Raw genomic sequence first — 20,846 nt, 5'->3', positions numbered from 1 at the left:
GCTAAACGTCCTGAGTCTTGGGCTTTCGTGCTATGACAGTTTTGAAACGTTCGAATCGGAGGTCCTGAAAAAATTTTCGAGTAAGAAAGTCTGTCTTAAGAAAAGGACGAAAGAGTTCTCATTTGAGCCTCCACACCTTTCCTCTGCATGGGGGTACTGAAGACCTATCTGGTGCCCAGTACTTCACCCAATGCAGGAAGGAACGGTTAGAGCGCGGAGTGGGGGAGCGAGGAAGAGTGCAGGATAAAGTAGCTTCTATGTCTTCCGCTATCACTTCTTCGCGTATTTGTGTCATTCTTCGGTTAAAATTATCCTTTTACTCATGCTTGGGAGTTTCCCAAAAACAGGATGCAGGATATAGAGGAAGGATGATCAACTTCCCGTTCATTTTTTGAAAGTAACTTGACAATAATGGTGGTTACCGGTGATTTATACGAAAACGATGTTATATTTGTTGTGGAGGGGACTGCGAATTTACTTCTTGACTTTGAAAACCTGAAGAAATCCTACATTGAACCCGCAATACAGTAAGTATAAAGTGACTAACGGGCAACTATTTCTTCTTGGAGCGAGAAACAAGAACCGTATGCATAATAAATATGAGACTGTGCGTCCTCTTTCTCTAATCGAACAAACTCAGCTTGGTACAACAAGCACTCCAGTTTTACTTACGTGTGGAAAATGAATGGTTAAAATGAACAACTATCGACAACTGTACATACGTCACAAATTTATTGAAAAGAGGAGAGTTTATTTTCTTACATTCTATTTCGTTGTTGCACCAAAGCTTTTTTTAATTTGTTGTCATTATAAATCCAGCGAATGATTTTAGAAATAGACGAGTTTTAAGTCTTTTGTCGAGTTAGGCGATCATTTATTCATCTTGATTGTGTGTGCCGTACTATAGCCGTCATTTGATAATGTGTAGTCTTACTATTTTATCGTTCAAGACCCTCGTGATAGTTAAAAACAATATATTTGGACCCAGAATGTACACAACAGTAACGCACAATGATTTGCTCTTTTTCTATTTGGTCTCAAAAATATCAAAACTGAACAGTAAAAAAGCTTGTGCTGAAAATTACATTTTATATTTGAGCATCAAACTAAGGATGTTTCTGTGTAGATTTTTAAGCTAAAGTTTGAAACCTAGCAACCCTCTGAAAAAAGAGACTTGAGAACTGCCAATATTTGATAGTGCATTTTGAAAGATCCTCTAGTAACTATAATTGTAATGATTTCTGTAGATCGTTTCAGCGAAACCACAGCTAAGCTCCCCAGTAGTCTATCACAACACACTTTAAGGTAAAATTTCTGCACAGCCCCATACTATTGTAAAAGAAATCTGTTTTTCCAATAGCAATGTACTGTTTTTGTCATTGTTTTCTCTATCCATGAACTGAATGCATAATGTTGTATGGGGTTGCGCAGAAATTTTTCCCTCTTTAAAGCTGATAATTACATAATTTTGCCTCTAATTCCTTCATCCTGTCAGTGAAATTTGGGCATTAAGTGAATTAATATAACATGTTAATTTGTAAGAAAATGACTAATTCAAAGCCTACAATAATACTTAGGTATATATTGTAGAGTTCAGATCTCATTCTATAGATACATATTTCCTTATTAATGAATGTTATGAACAGTTAATAACAATGATATCATATTCATAGTTATTTCAATGGAGAAGTTCCAATGGACTTTGAATACAGCTTTGGAGATGAGGTATGTAACATGTTACATGGATACCTGATAAATGACTTGGGCCATGAGGTAAAATTGTGCATGATGCTGTAGGACTGGATCATTCAAAATTATTGTGCTTGAGATTAAGTACAGATTACTGATTATAGCAGACTGTTTGGCCAAATTGTTAAAAGTGAGTGCACTCAACTGTAACCAACGGTCAAGATTAAAACCTCGGTCTGGTCAATTTTCTCTATTCTCGTGTAAAGCATTGCACCATAATATCCTCTCTATCCATTAGTATTTAGTAATACCCTAAAATTATCAAGGAACTTGATAAACTGCTATGGGGTGACCTATTATGGACTTGAATCTCGTATCCATATTTGCTTTATGCTAGAGAAACTGTGAAACTTTTGAAAAGTTGTGCAATCAGTCTTTTAGAATTTGCCTTTTCAATATTGATGGATTACATGTTAACCATTTTCATTGTTTTCAGTATGGCCCAAACCAATATGGTTTGGTGGTGTATGGGACAATAGGCCATACCCCTGAGCCAGCAGTGCACTATGTCAAGGAAACTCGCAGTGCCAAACAGATACTGCAATACCTAGATGATGTGAGGTCAGTTTTCCAACTCATTCATGGGCATAGAGAAATGATGAGGTTATGTGTTTGAATACTTTATCTAGAAATTTACTTTGGCAGACATCTTAAATCTGTTTAATTTGCTTACCTATAAGAATACACAACTGATCATTGGGACTTAATTGAGTGCTATCTGGAATGTAAGATCTAATACCATGTTTAAAAAAAGGCTGTTGTTAAGACAGTAGTTTCTACAATCTTCAAAATTTGATTGTTTTGATCCTTATTTTCCCAAAAGAGTTTTTCTCTGAGAAAAAAACAAAAAAAACAAAAGAAAGCATTTGAAATGATGATGAGATTTTAGCTAAAGCTGTGATTAGTTTTCCTAATTTTCTGTGTTTTCAAAGAGAAAATGATTTAATTGTTGTGCAGCTTTTCATTTTCTGGATCTTAAGTTATTGTCATGAGTAAAAACTATAATGTCTTCTCTCTACCTGACCTTTGAAATGTTGGTTATTCATAAGTACCCACTGAAGTGGAGGTAAATATTTACCGCTTTCACAACCATCTAGGTGGAAGAATTCGGCATACATTCTAAAAAATATATTGTATTTCTCTGTATTATTAAATGGCTGGAAATAAAACTCCTGACACACAATTTTGTCTCTTCAGCTGATTGACAGTGAGTGGTACTAGCTGCTCACTTCCAATATAATTAATCAGCATGTGCAATAACTACTATTCACTTGTTTGTTGTTGATTTCAAACGTTGCTTTATTTATCCCGGTACTCGACCTCAACAATTTTTTTTTCCCATGAAAACCATTGAAAGTTTGGGGTGCGGCCAATACGCGGGTGCGGCCTATCTGCGGGTAAATACGGTACATCAATTATATTGTTTAAATCAATATAAGGTGCGAATAAGTATTGTTTGAAGACCTTAATTTTTATTACATGAATTAGCTTACTGCCCATTGTTAAAGGTTTTTTTTTTAATGCTCTGATCTATTATTCTTAAGATTTGAAGGTGGAGGTGGTGAAGAATGCAGTTTGCTGGCTGAGGCTTTGAGCATTGCTTTACAGGTATGTCAACTATTGACCTTAATAACCTGGTTTATGTCCTATAGTTCAAAATTAACTTGGTTGTTGTAATTATTAACTTAAATTATCTGTAATATATCCTCCTAAACAAAAGGTGACACATGCTATTAGCAAACAAGCAAAAGTAGAATAAGGTCAATGTTGTTTTCTTGGGTGTTTCTTTGGTTGAATTCAATAAATTTTAACTTTTTCTTACTTTAAATGTATTACTGCTAGGATCAAATTTTTATCCCATGAAATTATAGGGTATCTTTGAGACTTAATGAAAGATTAAAAATGGTCATTTCAATTTTTAAATAAGTTGTATATGCAAAGTGGATGACTGATGACTAACTCAACCCAGTTTTATATTAGGGGGGTAAGTTTCTGGTGTGTTAGAGTTCTGTGGATGAAACATGCTTCAAACATCAGGGCCCAGTTGTTCAAAGGCCAATTAGCACTAACCTGGGGTTAAATTTTAATCCAGATTTCTTTATTTCTTTGTTCAAAAATCCTTTTTAAGGAAAAATCTTCCCTCTATTACTTTTAGGAAATCCAATGATGAAATTGCAGGCAAAAAGATTTGAACTGAACTTTCTCTTAAAGCTTTCAGACCTAAAATCAAATTTCACACTAGCCCTGGGTTATGTAGCTTTGAACAACCCAGGGTCAGCTCTAGGAACTCTTTATGGTGGCTAATCACATCATCAACTCAGTTCTCAGTTCTTGTTATTATGAGTAGAAATAACTGAATAGTTATCTCTGTCAATATACCACAAAGACTATTGAAACTTGGTTAATCAGTAGTTCTGAACAAAGCGCACTTGCCTGTGATAGCTTGATGTTCCCATGGTAACTCACACTTCTCCAGGCTCTTCTTACTAATTAATTTTATTACTTTTCTGGGTTTGTATGTGCTAAAATAAAAAAGGTCCAGAAGTTGATCAAACACCATAATTGGCCTTTGAAATCATTAAGTAGAGGTATCATTTGCAAATACCAAACAGACTGCCAAAGAAGGTTAGAAAATCCTACTGTCCAAGAGAAGTCTTGAACAGGTTGGTTTCTGTGGCATCAAAATTGTCTAGCTCAAATTGTGGAACACATCCAGTAGAGTCCTATGGCAGAGAACCAAGCATTTTTTTGTAAATCAGGTTTTCTATATATTTGACTGAAATTTGACATTATCACTTTGCCAACTTACCTATTTTGAGATGTTGAATATCTCCACAGCAAAAATAAATTTTCATTAACAGTAAACAACATTTTTCTTCTTGAACAAATGACTTGTTTAAGTTGGAAAGTTGCATTAGATTGAAGAGACTCAAATTGCATTAAAGTAGTACTTTTAAGGTGACACATTAAACTTGTACCATCAACTAAAAATACAGGCACCAACAGAAACTTAAGTTTTAATTACCACTTTGTTTTTCAACAGATCTTTGACGAAAGGACACTCCAGAGAGGTCAACATAAGTGAGTATTCTCATGACTGGTGCTTTCATTTTTAGACAAAGCTTTGCATAACATACCACCTACTTGGTTTGGGTACTGTGCAGTCAATTTCCAGCCTGACTTTAAGTGACTAGATGAAGAGGCAGAAGTAATTACAGGAGATGGTCAGAGTTGTGTGAAGATAACCTACATCTGCTTCACACTTCCAAAATTATCATCAAACCTTTGATATTTTGTAGTTTTATTGAATATACGGAAGGTCAAGAGGAAATTACACAAATGATATGAGAAATGGGACCAGCCTGCTCCTGGAACAGACTACTTTCACTAAAGTCTATGTCTGTGTGCTTTATAACTTAAATAATTGTACATTTCTAGTAATGGCTCCTAAGGAAAAAATTCAATTCCTTTTACCCTCAATGATTTGTACATTTAGGTTGCTCTAGTATACATCTTGGTGTAGTGGTTACTAAAAATGCAGTTGTAATGTTTGTCATATAGAGGGATTGTACGAAAAAGCTGCATTGTGGTGAGTAACTCACCTCCCTTTGGACTGCCAAGTCGTGAATGTGCTGATGATTACTTGGATAAAACTGTGGAACAACTTGCTGAAGAGATGGGACAAAAGGTAAAAAAAAAAACCTGCTTTGTACTTGTTTTGGAACAATCCACTATAAAGCATCGGGAGTATAAAAAAATTGTGAGAGTGGTCCTGTTCGGAAACTTTTCCAATGGAAATGTATGTTCATTCCATGTAAATTTCTGTGTGCCTTCCTTTTTCCACTAAATAATTGTAAGTTTCAAAGTAATGTTTCCAAAAATCTTAAAAAATGTTTTACAATGCAAAAAAAATGATAAGGTTGTTGGTAGATCATCTAAAATTTGGATACACCTTGGGCTTCCAGGTCAGAAGAAATTGATTTTTCCACACAAGGTCTAGACATCTTAGGGAAAGACCACTACCTTTAACATGGGATAGTCATTATAAGGCTTGAATAATTAAAGAAAGGTGTTTAAATCTTTCTGTTTTTAATTAACTAACCAACCACTGTTATACATGTAGTTTGAATGTGGTTTTTCCAGTAATTTTCTCTTTCCTTTCAGTTACCGTCAGTAGCTATTCTTTGTCACCAAGGGTAGTATTCCATGCTGTCACTTCTCACTGCTGTCCCCAAATATCTCTAATCTTTCCTCCATTTGTAGGCCTTCTGCCTTCCCACTTACCCTTCCAATGACAATTATAATTTTCTTCTCTCCTTACACAAGACAAGTCTTGCCTGTTGCATGTACATTTATGTTACTTACATGAATAATGATTACCATTTTTTTCTTTCGTATTTTCAGAAAGGAGTTCATCTTTCCGTTATTGCCCCCAGAAAGATACCTGCACTTCAAAGAGTATTTGAAAGAGTAAGAAATTTAAAAGTGGTTTAACCCTTTACATCTTAATGTCAGATGCATATTCTCCATACTTTTCTTTGTATATTTCCTATGTTGATGACAAGGAGAATTTGTTTAACAATTAAGAGCATCTGTAGTTAGGGATCAATTCCTCTATTTTCATTCATGACTTTATTGTGTGACTCAAGGGTAGTAAGGGTATTGTAAGAAGATATAGGATGAAAATATCTATTAAGGGTTAGAGGGTTAAAGTCACCTGTCATCCATGTAGGTGTCTGTTCATCGCTTGTTAGCTTATTGACTAATGGCAGTTTGTCAGCTGATTATTAGCAGGGAGGTATTGGCTAGCTATTGGCCAACAGTTGGCTGATTGGTCACCAGTAGGTGGTGATGTATCAGGAATGTGTTGTTAAGTTGTTGTAGGGGAGCTGTTCCTCACTTCAAGCACAGTTTTGGAAAGAAATACTGAATATAATTCCACATGTGGTATTAAATGCTTATTATAATTAATTTTGTTACATAGATATCCTGTTTTCAATAGTGATATTTTTTTTCTGATTGCAGTCTCTGACAGTTGATAGTAAGAGTGTGCTTTCAAAAGATTACTCCAAAGACCCTAATCATCTAGTATGCATTCAGGGCCTTGATTTGCCAGGTTTGTTTGATTTAATTATTTCTTTATTACTATGATTTTCCACTGAGAAGTAGGGCACATCTCTGCTTTTATGGTGTCTGTTAAGTTGCTTTTGATGGAGCTTTTGTAGACTTTCCAATTTTTCATTTGCTTCAATCTGCTGGTCAGACTGTTTTGTCTGTGATGGAGTGTTTCCCCTCCAAGAACTCACAGAACTGGTTCTAGCCAAATTGGTTCTTTCCTTCTTAAGTTTTCATGCTTTTGTACAGACTCATTTTGAACTTTGGCAGCTCTTTTACATATTGTATTTTGTGTATAATTGAGTTTGATTGCTTGTTTTCATTTTGTTCAAAACCAGTCACCTGTAACAATGATTCACAAGCTGAAACAGTAAAGAATAGTGCATTTATGGTTGAAACCAATCTGAAGCCTGTGCCAACACCATCACAGATGATTAACAATGGTACGCATGTGCTCATCTAAATTGTCGATATTTTGTATAGGAAGCAGATTTAAAATTCTCAGGAGAAGTCTCTTTGGTGTTGGATTTATCCTTTAATTTACCATTAGTATGAAATGGTTGATGCCATCATTGTGTCTAGTGTGTAAAGTTTCAAGCATATCTTTTCTTTTAAATGGTACAGATTGGTATGATAACTGAACTGTACTTTTTCTCTAAATCAAGGAAAAAGTGAACCACCAAATGTATGAAAGACTTTTAATTTTAAACTTGTCCATTGACCAATGCTCACATTCTACTTATGCTGTGGCTTGCTTACAATGTAGTTGACTTTGACCCTGTCTGTGCCCCCAATAACAGCTTTGTTCTATGATTATTAAATCTCAAAAGCTTTGGAATGTGTTAGTAATGATAATTGATTATCTGATGAAATGATAATTGACAACTATTATTTATTATTACTTCCTCAAGGGAAAGAAAGTCCAGAGAAATCCATAAAAACCAAAAAAATTTTACAGCGACAACTTTCTGAAGTTAAAATTCAGCAGCCAACAACAGATAGCAATTTATCAGTGAGTATGTCTCTCAGGAACTGAAACAAACAAACAAATCAGTAAACCACAAATCAAACCAAAATGGAAAAAAAAAACTTTAAATAAATACATGTATTACTGAAATTGAAACACAATTTGAACTGGGAACAGCATTTGTACTTTGAGTATTATACAAACTTACCTTTGTACCTTCACCTGAGTGAGATTATTGCCTGTGTTTTTTTCCTCAGATGCCATCAGTAAATATGTTGGATTCTGCAGCATCTTCCCTTTCAAGCTCATCAGCAGCACAACAAGCCAAAAAAATCTTGGAAATAGCCAAACGACAACAAAGTCGTAAGTTCATCATTGGTAATGTGCAAAAATCCCTTCATAAGATTCCCATTATTGAATGCATGGCCCCCATTAGGCTATTTAGGTTTATTCAGATGGATTAATAGTGGCCAAATTTTACATTATACTATTGTGCTGAAAATTTTTTAACAAAATTCCATCAGCTGGCAAAAAATATTAAAAAATCATACCTCTGAAGTGATGAATTTTTTTCTCAATTTTGGAAAATACTTGTCACATTCTTCTGTATTTGAACTACAGAAAGAATTGTGTTGTGTTGGATAATCCATCCACCATGATGCCTTAATTGCCAGAGGCAAATTCAGTGAAACAACTCTCTTGAATCTCCCTACTTATTAATCTCATCAGCAATTGATTAGGGTAGAGAAGGTGTTTGATGTCTGTGATTAATAAGGCTGGAAATTCCCAGCAGCCCCTGTGATGCAATACAATGGCCTGAGACTAACTTCAAAGGGATATCCTTGTAACAACCTAGCAGTCTACACCTCTGGACACTCTCTTCCATCACATTTAATTATTTTATTTAGTGACATCTCACAGCTGTTCATAATTCACCCATTTCCTCGATTACACAATTCACAGCTCAAGGATGCGGTATCCCCAACTTTACATACATTGTACATGGTGCTCTTTACTTCTGATACAATTATGTCTGAATTTAAATTTGTTACTGCTATTGACCATCATATGTACCTTGTACATTACTTTAATCTTTGTGTGGAATGGATTCCTGTTTTTTTAAAGAAGGGTCATCTTCATGTGCAATGTCACTATAGTGGAATCATTATTATACATAATTTTAAAAAAAATGTCATTTTCACTATAGAACCCAACCCAACTCCTAACAGTGGACAGCCAGCTAATAAAATGGCAGATGGGATGAAAGTCCCACCAGGAAATTGGGCACCGAATCCCACCCCATCCCCCAGACCAACCCCTACTCCTGTACCTGCAACCCAAGAAAACCAAGTTGCTCAGAGAGCTCTAGTCTGGACAGGGAATTTGGAATGGCAGGATACAGTAAGTGTCACATAGAGGCAGTTTGATTGACTGATTCAGTTTTTTCTGAATAAAGCATTTACCTGAGTCATCTTCTTACATTTGGGACAATGACAGCTCAGAACCATTAACTAAGTTGTTCATTTTCTCTTTATTTCAAGCAATCAGGCTCTTGATTTTACGAAATAACTCAGCAAATTTTTAGCAATAAGTACCTTACTGAAATCCAGAAACTGCATGAAAATGTTAACAGCAGCATCCATTATTTGATTAGATTCGTGACCCAGCTGGCCCTCAGCAGAAAATAACTAGATCTTTGGCATGTCATGCATCTGTTGTTCCAGGAGACACCATGTAAGTATTAATCCATACAACCACAGCAATATTTTAGCTGCAAGTGAAGGATGTGGGGTATTTTAAATCTTTTCTACAGATTTCAGCTACAAAGGAGCATTAGATAAGGAACAACTGCCAACAGTTACTCCCCATTCCCTCTTTTTTTCATGAAATAAACTAGTTTTTTTTTAAAAAATGTGATGTAACTGTCAGTTTATGATTAGCCAAAGTCCTTGATGTTGAGATCTTATGCAACAAAGCTTGTTTTTTGTGAGATGACATGTTTTTCTCTACTTTTATTAATGATGGCTCTTGACTTATGAGTGCACGGAAACATGTCTTAGAAATAGGATTTCTTGCATACCAAGTACTCCAGGCCACAATATTTCAACAAGCGTAAAGATTTTTTAACCTGTATCCAGCTGGAGGTAGATATTAATTATTGTGAGTACTCTGCTGAGATTCACAAACTTTGAACTCCAAAATAATTATTCTGCTATTGTTCGTCATTTGTCTCTTTATTTATTTTGGTTTTTTTGTTCATACAGCAAAGCTAACAACTGGCCACCAAAGCTGATCATGCAGCTCATTCCTCAAAACCTACTGGTAAGGTTGAACTGGACATGCCAGACTCAGTTATGATTTATTCTTGTGTTGTCACTTACATGAAATTAACATGTTATGTTTGAGGAGTTTCTCTGAGATTCATTTTTTGAAGAAAAACTGAAATAGATAATTACTAATAAAAGAAGGCTTTGTTTACTTTTCATTTGTGCTTGTCTGACCAAAAAGCAGCAGTAACAAAATCTCTTGTTTTGTCATTTTGCAGTCAACCTTAGGACCACTCCTGCAGAATTCCAAGACAGTGGCTTTCCATTTTGCACCAAATGATCAAGAATCCTTGAAAGCACTTTACAGGGTCATGGCTTCCCATGGCATCAAGTTTGTAAGTGTCTGTGCCTTACCAGTGCAGTGCTCTACCAACTGAGCTTACAAGCCAACTGGCAGCTGGTCTCTATGTTGTTTTGTAATAAACCCCTGAAGTGATGAATCAATGACTGTCAAAATATGAAAATCATTTATGTGAACTGCAGATTAAGAAATAAATATGACAGTGATCTTCGCTGTAATGAACACTACATAAGCGGTAGTGACAGTAAAGCCTGAAAAAATGAAGAGAACAGAGACTAGAACAGAGTATGACAAACTGCACAAGAGGATGAGAAAGTTTTTGAACATCCAGATGAAGACCCTAGATAGATGGATAGGTTTGAAACATCATGAGTTCAGAGTATTTTAATAGTAAGAATCATGTTTTATCTATTCCAGGCTGGCTGTGTGCACTTTCCCCCTGTTCCACAATGTGATGTCAAAGTCCTTCTGTTAATTTTCAGTCCAAAAAAGCGTGCCTTTGTTGGTTTGATTCCTGTTGAGCAGGTATGTAAACATATATGATACTTTGTAATTGTGCTGGCAATTAGCAACAGTTTTTTATGTCTAGATAGGTATTGTGTATAGATCTTTCCATACCTTATTTCACAAATTTGGATTCTGTCTTAACTGTCAAAATTCATATCATCTATCAGATAAATCATCTATCAGATAAACACCATCAGATGGGAATATGTTGTACTACCTGTGTGTTTGCTAATTATTAATTTTTCTTTTCATTTCAGAACACACTTTTCTTTACTTGATAAACTACATTATTTAGTTTTCTTCCAAAATTATACATGACCCATTTCAGTCAAACTGAGAAAATCTGAATGTTTGAACATTCTTGTATTGTGACCAATCATGTTGGTGGTCAGGACACAGAAACAACCCAAAAAAACTACAAGCTTTAATGTCTATTCACGCCTCATGGACCTTTTTTCATTTGCACTAGACTTTCCAAAATTTCTGGTGTTCATGGGTTTTTGAGTCTTACAATAATGTACATGTGTATCTAATATCATTATGAACATATTAATGGTTATTATGCAGCCATGCACTTGACATTATTAAATTCTTTTATTTTCCAAAGGCAAACTTTGTTGATGGAATACGAGTAAGTATGAAACTTTAAACTCTTAATGTTGAGAGCTCTTTGAATTCTTTGAGGTCTTACTGATTTGCTTGAGTATTGTCTGATGTGTGATTTCTGTTTCAGACTGTGGTTCAAAAGTACAAAACAGATCAAGTCGCAAGGGTATGTGTATAATATGATGGGTATGATGCTCTGCTTCGCATGCTGCGAGCTCTGCTATTAACATGTGAAGTTACCTAATAAGAGACACATATTCAGAATAAAACATTCCTTTGTCCATGTGGATTGTTTAATAACTTAACAGTTTCTGAGTAGCATGTACACATGTAGCAGGCAAGAGCCATTAATAATTATTGTTAACAAAGAAACTAGGATTGGAAAATTAATGGTTGTGAAATTTGTCACTAATTATTGGCCAGGTAAATTTTGTTTTTCAGGGAAAAGTCAGGGACGGGTCAGGGATTTCAGAATCCTATGACAATGGCCCCATGTTTTTTTTTTGTTTTTTTTTTAATTCTACTGAGTAAGTGTCCACAAACTGTTCTGACTAGTGTGCTTTGGACTCCAGATTACAATACAGCGGCAGCGATTTTTGCTTCAACAACAGCAACAGTTGAGGCAGCAACAACAGCAACAACAACAACAACAACAACAACAACAACAGCAACAGCAACCTCAACCACAACAGCAGACTCCACAGCAGGCAGGTTTTGCTGCTCCTGGGATACCTCAGGGGCAGGTATGATGAGCATGTACTTTGTCTCTTGTTGATGCAGAGATACTTCTCTAACACTAAGTGGAGGGCAAAGGAAATTGTCGCAGGATTCAGAATGTTGGGGAAATAACAAAGGGATTCCATCTGTCTTTGATTTTGTTTGAACTGTTTCTGTGCTGGTTATTTCGCCAGATTTTGTTGGGTTTTTTCTTCATTATCTGTTCATTATACATTATTACACCATTCATTGCAAAATTTGTATCATAAAAGAACATGAAAGTTTTGGAGAATGTAATTGGACAGAAGATGTGGGCCGATTAAATTGGCTACTTTGGACTTAAGTGAGAAACATCTACAAACCATCAGAAAGGTTGCCAGACCACTGAGGGAGAAACTTCAACTGACTTTATCAAAAGTCTCGAACGTCCTATTATTTCTACCCAATCTTTCTTTGATGAATGCTACTACAGTTCTTTGTTTCTTTCCTTGATTTAGACTTCAAGAAAATTCCCCATTAGTTCAGAATAAGTTGTTACTGTTTTATTTTTTCAATAGGCTAACTTGGCCTCATTAAATGCTCTTGGAAAAACCCATACTGTAATTTCGGTTTTACGTACCTGTAATTAAAAAACGAACTCGGTGACCCCTACTTATTCTTGGGTTTCCACTGTATTTCTTTTATTTCCTAATTGTTTTCTTTGTGTTTCCTGAAAACAATTCTGATGTAGGCTTGGAACCAACTTAACGTTTTAAATGTGGCCTTTTACGCATTCTGCGAAATTTTTAATCTCTGTAGGAAAATAAGACTTCAGATACGGACACTCGGTACTAAACAGACACAAACCTAAGTTCCAGAGTTTTCCTTTCAGTTTTCTGTTAAATTTTCTGTGCTTGTGTTGGGTGGACACCTCCACTGACCAGAACGAACCATTATCTTTTGACATATGAAACCTTTGTTGCGCAGATAGCTTAGTATGAAATGTGAGTTTTGTCTTTCTCCTTTTACAGCCTAAGAGCAATTTTCCCCGTTTGAATATTCATTTCCTGTCGCTCTATCTGTACACGTAAAGCCCATATTTGAGAGTCAATTGCACACTGTTTATGCTTGGTTTAGCATATGACTGTTTGCAATCTACCAGGCGTTTATTAAGCAGATATTTTGTGTAGGTGGACGCAAGTTTGAATAGCAGGGCTGTCCTCGTTGTAAAAGTCACTTTGCTGTTAGTCATTCTTTAATGCTTGAATTTGCCCTTGTTCAGTTTCCACAACAACAGTCTCAAGTTTCCCAGCAACCTTTGCTGAATCCTGTTGGGAACACATTGATAACAAGTACAACTGCGGGTTTAGGTCAAAACCCAGAAGGATTGGCGACTAGTACTCAGACTTCTGTGGCGCCCAATATAGGGCTGTCATTTAGTGGTGTGGGCACAGGGACCCACAACATGCCTGTACCGATGGATCAACAAGACAATCCTGCTGTAAGTACAAACTGTACTGCATTAGAAGCATTGACGGTTACAATAGATCTTACTCAATTTAGTTAATTTCTGAAGATATATTGAATTGATCTGTTGTACTTAACTTTACTCATCTAGGAACCTTTAAGGTGATAATTGTGTTTTTAACTTTTTAAGAATGCGGCATTGGCTTTCTTTGAGGAGGCTTGTATCCCCATGGGCTGTCGAAAAGTGTTTACCGATCGTAGAGTTTTTATGTTCAGCAATACGTTGATGAGGGTGTCGAGCTGTCAAGCCGACGTAATCTGAAAAACAATGATCCACCGAGCTTATGCTCTATCCTCAATGACTGAAGCCTTCGATCAAGAATGCACTAGACTACGTTCCATCTTTACCCGACCTGGTTATCCCTTGGCAATGATTAATTCTTCCATTACCAAAACCATTCAGAGCTTTTCATTTGGCATGAGAGAGAAAAACAAGGAAGACAGCAGCGTTGTGAGAGTGAGTTTGCCCTTCAAAGATGAAACATCAGCTATCGCAGCTAAAAGGCAAATGCGTGATCTCAGTCAAGATTGTCACTACACTACAACCTGTGTTTATCAGCGCAAAATTGTAAGAAGACCTCAAGCCCAGAGAAATCAACCCTACAATCGTAAATCAACAATGCGTTGTTTACTCTTTTGCATGTGATCTGTGTGATTCAGATTACGTCGGCTTTACAGCTCGACACCTTCATCAACGTATTGTTGAACATAAAAACTCTGCGATCGGTAAACACTTTTCGACTGCCCACGGGGATACAAACCTCCTCAAAGAAAGCCATTTACGCATTCTAAAAAAGTGCCAAGGAAAATTTGACTGTCTTGTCTATGAGATCCTTTTCATCGAGCAGCGCAATCCTTGTCTCAACACGCAGACTGATTCCATTCGCGAAAAACTCTTTGTTTTAAAGAATATTCCATTACCTATTGTCTTTTTAGTATTTACACATTTTTTTTTATCTTTCACTCTTTGACTTGATAATGACGTCAGTCAAACGTCGAAACGACCTCAACATATTTTTAATATGCCTTTACGAAATGTTTTATCGCAATTTTTTATCGTTAAATGTTTTAAAACACCGCTTCTTTTCCGTATAATTATGTTTTTATATTTCATCAAATGAAAGTAAGCATGCGGTTTTTGTTGTGCAGTGAAGATCTATTCACCCCAGTTCTCCACGCCTCCTTTTCCCCCCTCCCCCCTCCCCCTTGCCTGTCTCTTCCTCTACTTAACTTGCATGACGCACTTTGGAAACTTCAATCTGTTTACTTTGCCTCATTTCATACAGACGTTTCCACTTTAGCGAGGTAATCAACCTTGTTTTTAGGTGGAAATGTAATGAGTGCATTTTGATTGGTTACTTATGTGTTTTACTTCAGCTATTGCAGACTCTCAAACTGTTACAACAACAGCAACAGCAACTGCAACAACAGTCGCAGCAACAACAGCAGCAGCAACTGCAACAACAGACGCAGCAACTTACGCCTCAACAACAACAACAACTGTTACTGCGAAGGCAACAACTTCAACAGGTAAGCTTTGCTTGTATGCTCTTCAACTGGTCAAGCACGGTTTCAATGATTCCTACCATCAAAAGCCAGAAACAAAATAAACGAACGAGTGGATTAGTGAATGTGATCGAAGTTTCTGTGGGCATTTGGTTGCTTGGTTTTTTAGTCACTGAATATACTCACAGAAATCGTGTTCTATTATTGTAAGGCGGTACCCTAAGAGGATACGATAGGGGATGTATATAGTCCTTTGCGTTTGCAAAATTAAGTGATTTACGTTATGCGTGAAAATTGTACAATTCTTCGCCTACGGGTGTACGCATTGCGGACCTCCTCTCTTCTTTGCATGCGTATTCTCCATACTGGGAAATTTATACATTTCCCAAGGTGCTGACAAGGACACTTTGTTTAACAATCAAGAATTTCTTTCGTTGGTGATCATTTCCTTTATTCCAATATTATAAGGATAATTTATATACTAGCCTTTTAGGGGTCCAAAGGTTAAGAAGGGGCAGGAGTACAAAAGCTGGTTTGGATCAAAATTAGGAAGATTTTTTGGATAATTATCGTGTGGATTGTTGATAACAGGACAGTTTTGTCGGGGCTTGTTTCTACCGTGGAGTGGTATACTAGTTTAGGCTGATGGCACGTGACTTTTTTTGAATAGTTGCAGCAGCAACAACAACAACAACAACAACAACAACAACAGCAACAACAACAACAGCAACAACAGCAGCAGACCTTTCCAACACAGGATAACCAGGTGCAACAGATGCAAACAAGTCAAGGAATACCGTCACAGCTTCGGCACCTCTTACAGTCACAGGCAAACCAAGCTTCAGCCCAGCAACAAGGGCTGGCGAGTTCGCAGCCTGGAATAACCCAGCAGCAATGGCAGCTACTACAGCTTCAGCAGCAACGATCACAACCAGCTGTACAGATGCCACTTGGTCAGGTGTGTAATCAAATACTCGATACAATTAATGTGTGCATAAGGAAAACTTTTGGTGAAACTATGAAACAGCCGAGTTCCCCAACTGTTGGTCGTTTGTCGACCAAACGTCTGTGGGTAAAAAACGCCGCATTTTGTTGTTATAGAAACGAACAACGCTTCCATCTGTTGTTGCTGAGGAACAACACTATTAGAGTCGTTACTCAAACATATTTAAATTCTGACCACATGATTGATTTCTGTGCAGTCAGTCCTCATGATTTTGATAGAAACCAACACCGCTTGAGTGATGACGTTTCTCAAGTTTACGAAACGTCTGTGAGTACAAAACGAGTACATACCAAACAAACAACGCATCATTTTGTCGTTAGAAACGAACAACGCTTTAAGAGTCGTCACTCGAACATACTTCTTTTCTGATCGTCATGTTCATGGTGTTGTTGATGATGAGACAGTGCGAGTTGCTGGGAGGTGACTCGCAAAGGATATTCTGAGTTTGATTAGCTAGTGAGAGTGCCCCATTAGCGCTATCCCCTGTTTTAGTACATTCGGATATTCAACAGCTGGTGATGTGTCGGTGATGCCAAAACACTTACCTTAAAAGCTGTTTCGCACATATTGCTTAAAACTGCTCTAGAAATATTTGGTCTTAGAATAAGATTGAAAACTCTTGGTGGCCGTTTCAATTTGTAACTTGTCGATAGTCTGTCGGTAAGCCGTCAGTGGAAAGTTGACCAATTTGTGTTGGAAATCACTTGTTCTCTAGATTCCCGTGTCCAATTATACGTTCTTCATTTCAATCGATCGAATCGATACATACTCGACCGATAAACGATATTATCAGACAACTACAAGCGCCAAATCGGCCGCTTTATTCAAACGAAAAGGCTAAAAGGTTGTAAACTATTTTGGCTGAAGATAATTTGGTTTCATCAACTGAGTTCACGATGTAAATTGGCCACCGTTAGGACTTTCTAAGCTGCGGTTTGAAGCGTTAGCCCATCGTTAGAGCGAAGGCCAATGCTCACAACATCAGCTTAGAAAATCCCTTCCGGTGAATTATCTAATTATCTTTTTATAATCCGTATAAATTGTCTTTTATACACCCCCCCCCCCCCCCAGTTTCGTTATTACTCTCCTTATTTATCCCAGTCATTCTACGTGTATGTCAAATTTTTAAATTGGATGAATGGAATTCATACAGAGATAATCACTTCGGTGTGAACGACAATAAATAAATCCTTTATGTCTTTATTAGGTGCAGATGACTCAGGCGCAAATGGTTCAGACCCCCATGTCTCAAGGTCAGGTGTCACAGGCTCAGTTGCAAGTTCACCAACAGCAGCAGTTGGCGCAGTCGCAGTCTAATTATCTTCCTGATAACATAAGCTTTATCGACATGATGCGGCAATGAGTTTAGAGTTGGGAAAAATTAAGCTGTTGGAATGTTGATGAATCTAACGTATGGGTTTTAATTGCATAGAACTCGTTATCCATAATTGAATAGGTAACTTCGTGTTGTTTATTTATGTTGGCATTATTCTGTGTGCCATTATTTGTAAAGGACTTCAGTAACATAACGTGTAAAATGGAAAAACTGTGGTACTAGTAGCAGATTACGAATTTCCACGATTAACTCTAAAGGCTGTTAGATGCCACAAGTCGTAGGCTAACCTATATCATCTGCTAAGCACATAACCGCAAGTCATATGCTAACCACAAGTCATTTGCATCAATCGCATGACTAATGTTCAAAAATTTGTCACATTGGACGAACAAATTATCGAGTAATGATAAATTATTAACTAAGGTTGCGATAGGTCGGGTTACCTATTTGTCAATGTTGAAGGAGTACGTGTATATGATGAAGTGTTCAGCCTAAAGGTCACCAATCATCACTAATACACTGACTGGTCATTACGAAGTGGTTACCTTACTTAGTAGACTTGATCCTTTGTTAATGTAGGATGTAATGTATTTCCGGACCAATTAAAGGAAAAGCTAGAGTTAGCCACCACGGCAGAGGCCGTAATCAAATAGTTAAAGCTGAGGTATGCTGCGGAAACCATGTATTTCTCTATCTATGCCATTGGTAAGTGAGCATAAAAAAAGTTTCTTATCACGTTTTGAAATTCTAAGAATGATATAACCTTACCCTAAAAGAACTGAAAGAGTTATTGGTGATTGGAACGGTCCTTTGGGCATTGATTATTGAAAAAATAGTGTATGATCTACCAAACCTCTTACAGTAATGAGTTCTTTTTAAGACGCAACTGAGCGTCGAATTTCGTTTAACAGAAAGACTTAATGTGATCGTATCTGTCTAGTTAGAGGTAGCAAGTAGGAACAAACCGGTAGAACTCCTGTCACAGGCAGGTGTGAGGACTCATCCGTGATCTATAATAGAAGGCATTTACACCATTACAAATTGAAAGGTATTTCCCTATTGATAGTAACTCTGTAAAATTGCTGCTAGTGACCAGCTCTCGGTTGACTTCTTTGAAAATTTAATTTGCTTGGTCTGGAAAAATCGCGCAAACATTTTCAAAACTTTGCACCAGGTTGGGCACGAAGCATTACCTTGAGTTCACTCTCACAGTGTAAACATGTCCCATTCCACTCTGTTACATGCCAAATGGGCGTGAGTGTAGTGGATATCACGTTACAACCAATATTATTAAATTATTATTAAAGTGCCATTCTGACTCGTGGCCCCTCGGGAGAAGAACTCATAAATAAACTAAGATGTTTTTGTTTATATTTTGCTCTCGCCTGAAACAGGCACTCGGTTGATACGTGTGATCTTGTCGCTTGATTTTAAATAAAAATGTGTTCGCCCCAGCGCCGTTTCTAATCCTGTTTGTAAGTACTGTATGAATGTAAAATTGACCCCAGAAAGCATAGTAAATTTACCATCTTCATGTACATTATCTCTACACATAAGGATCTTTTAGAGGTAGAGCGTCCAAAGCACTAATCGAAATGTCTTTAAGTTCGAATCCTATTGAGAGCACTCGCAGTCTTTTTTTTTCTCGGAATATGCCTTTGTCATGCACTGAGTAACACTGATCTTCCTATCTTAATTCACGACTCGTACATAGGAGTGGGTGTGCAGCCCGAACTAGGAGCCCGAGCGTTTAATGCCGTCCGACAAAGGTACAGAGAATAGTAAACAACTAGTTACAACTGAATCACCTCTCGGGCTAAAAAAATTTTGTTGGCCGCCGCGTGATACGAAAACCCAAAAACCCAGTGGGGAAAATGAGAACGTATTCTCCATCTAAATGCAGGCGCTCCAAGCTCTGCGGGTTAGAGGTAAAACAAGCTAAATTACATACAAGAAAAAATTTTAACGTAAAGCTTAAAAAGTTAGAGAGCTGAGATGAACACATTACAAATGTCAAACCTTACCTATACGCTCTACAACAAAAGACGCAATTAACGCCATAGCGGCTCACATGCTTACATACCGACGGGATAATATTTACATTCTTTGTCACTGGCACTTACAGTTTAGTTCCACCGAATGTAAATACATTTGCTACCTTAATTCACGACTCGTACACAAAGAAGTTTGTGTGAAGCTCGAACTAGGAGATGCTGAGAATACAAAGAACGAGAATTAGAGGCCCAAGAAAATAGAAACCGCTAAACGGCTTTCTAGCGAGTCCGCAACATAACCATCTTCAGCGTTTTCCGAACGCCATCTACCTTTTCTCTTAAATATTTTATCAGAAATACCGCCCTAAGCAGCAGAAGACGCGCCACCACTTCTAAAGCTGTTCCAGGAAAAGGATTTAGGATCTAGGACCACGTCAACTAACTTTTTTTGACAAAACTTCACGACATCTGGTGTATGAAATCTTGGAGCCGACTTGGACAAACTGGGTCCGGATTTAGTTATCATATTCTCAACCAGGAAGTCATCGCCATCATTTAGAGATGCAAGGAGAACGAGCTTGACTTGGGACAAGTAATTGACGAGGTTAGCCCGAGGACAAAGGCCGGTACTGGTTTGGACGATTGGTACAACGGCACCCTTACGATACTGGTCGGTCTTGCTGCTTTCAATAAATAGCTAAAAATAAATATGTAGGGTGTGCAGTTACATCCATGAGCCTTAGGTTTGAAAGCTCATCAAACCTCAAGAACCTTGCGTAAGCGAGGAGTGCCATGGCCATACATTTCGTATCGACCAAAGAGCCATCCAGGCTCTGGAGGAAATTGAAGAGGATTTCTGTAGTCATCGACAACTTCTTGGACTTCCGATGCGACAATATCCGTAGGGCAGATTCCATAACTTTTTGTGGAAGAGTGTGGTTCGTTGATGACTGGAAACCAGCAAGGTCATGTGACGGAGAAGTAGAAGCTTAAAAGATGCTGAGTAAATACAAGGCCACGTAAACCGGGGTTGCTGGCAAGAAGCTGATCTCAGGGAATCTAGAGGCCCAAGAACGCCATTGTCTAAAACCGCTAAGATACGAGGCTGTTGAATTATCTTCTCTGGAGCCAAGGACCACATCGGGTTACTAGTTCGCCAAAAGACGAAAAGGACGATCTTGAACGTGGGTAAGCTCGGACCACATGGGA

General features: G+C 37.4%; 1 protein-coding gene across 4 annotated transcripts; it reads left to right on the top strand.

The window, feature by feature from the left end:
* Positions 1-219: 219 nt before the first annotated feature.
* Positions 220-19,097, top strand: LOC113667613 (mediator of RNA polymerase II transcription subunit 25). Of its 4 annotated transcripts, none has more exons than XM_089184831.1 (23): positions 220-527; positions 1,674-1,725; positions 2,186-2,310; positions 3,294-3,357; positions 4,793-4,830; positions 5,311-5,437; positions 6,154-6,219; positions 6,775-6,865; positions 7,203-7,307; positions 7,776-7,876; positions 8,089-8,194; positions 9,039-9,232; positions 9,486-9,565; positions 10,096-10,153; positions 10,377-10,493; positions 10,877-10,984; positions 11,574-11,597; positions 11,700-11,738; positions 12,145-12,315; positions 13,551-13,769; positions 15,173-15,325; positions 15,978-16,259; positions 17,515-19,097. In XM_089184831.1, exons 1-23 carry the CDS (start codon positions 412-414, stop codon positions 17,668-17,670), a joined length of 2,592 nt encoding a protein of 863 aa, XP_089040957.1. In that variant the 5' UTR covers positions 220-411; the 3' UTR covers positions 17,671-19,097. The 4 variants fall into 4 exon arrangements, with proteins under 4 accessions (XP_089040957.1, XP_027039266.2, XP_089040956.1 ...); XM_027183465.2 differs by having other exon boundaries at positions 15,972-16,259; XM_089184830.1 differs by having other exon boundaries at positions 8,089-8,209.
* The last annotated feature ends 1,749 nt before the right edge of the window (positions 19,098-20,846 follow it).

Source organism: Pocillopora damicornis, chromosome 10 (assembly GCF_964200805.1).
Source record: "Pocillopora damicornis chromosome 10, jaPocDami1.2, whole genome shotgun sequence".
Lineage (NCBI taxonomy): Eukaryota > Metazoa > Cnidaria > Anthozoa > Scleractinia > Pocilloporidae > Pocillopora > Pocillopora damicornis.
This window is presented reverse-complemented; position numbering and strand designations above follow the sequence as displayed.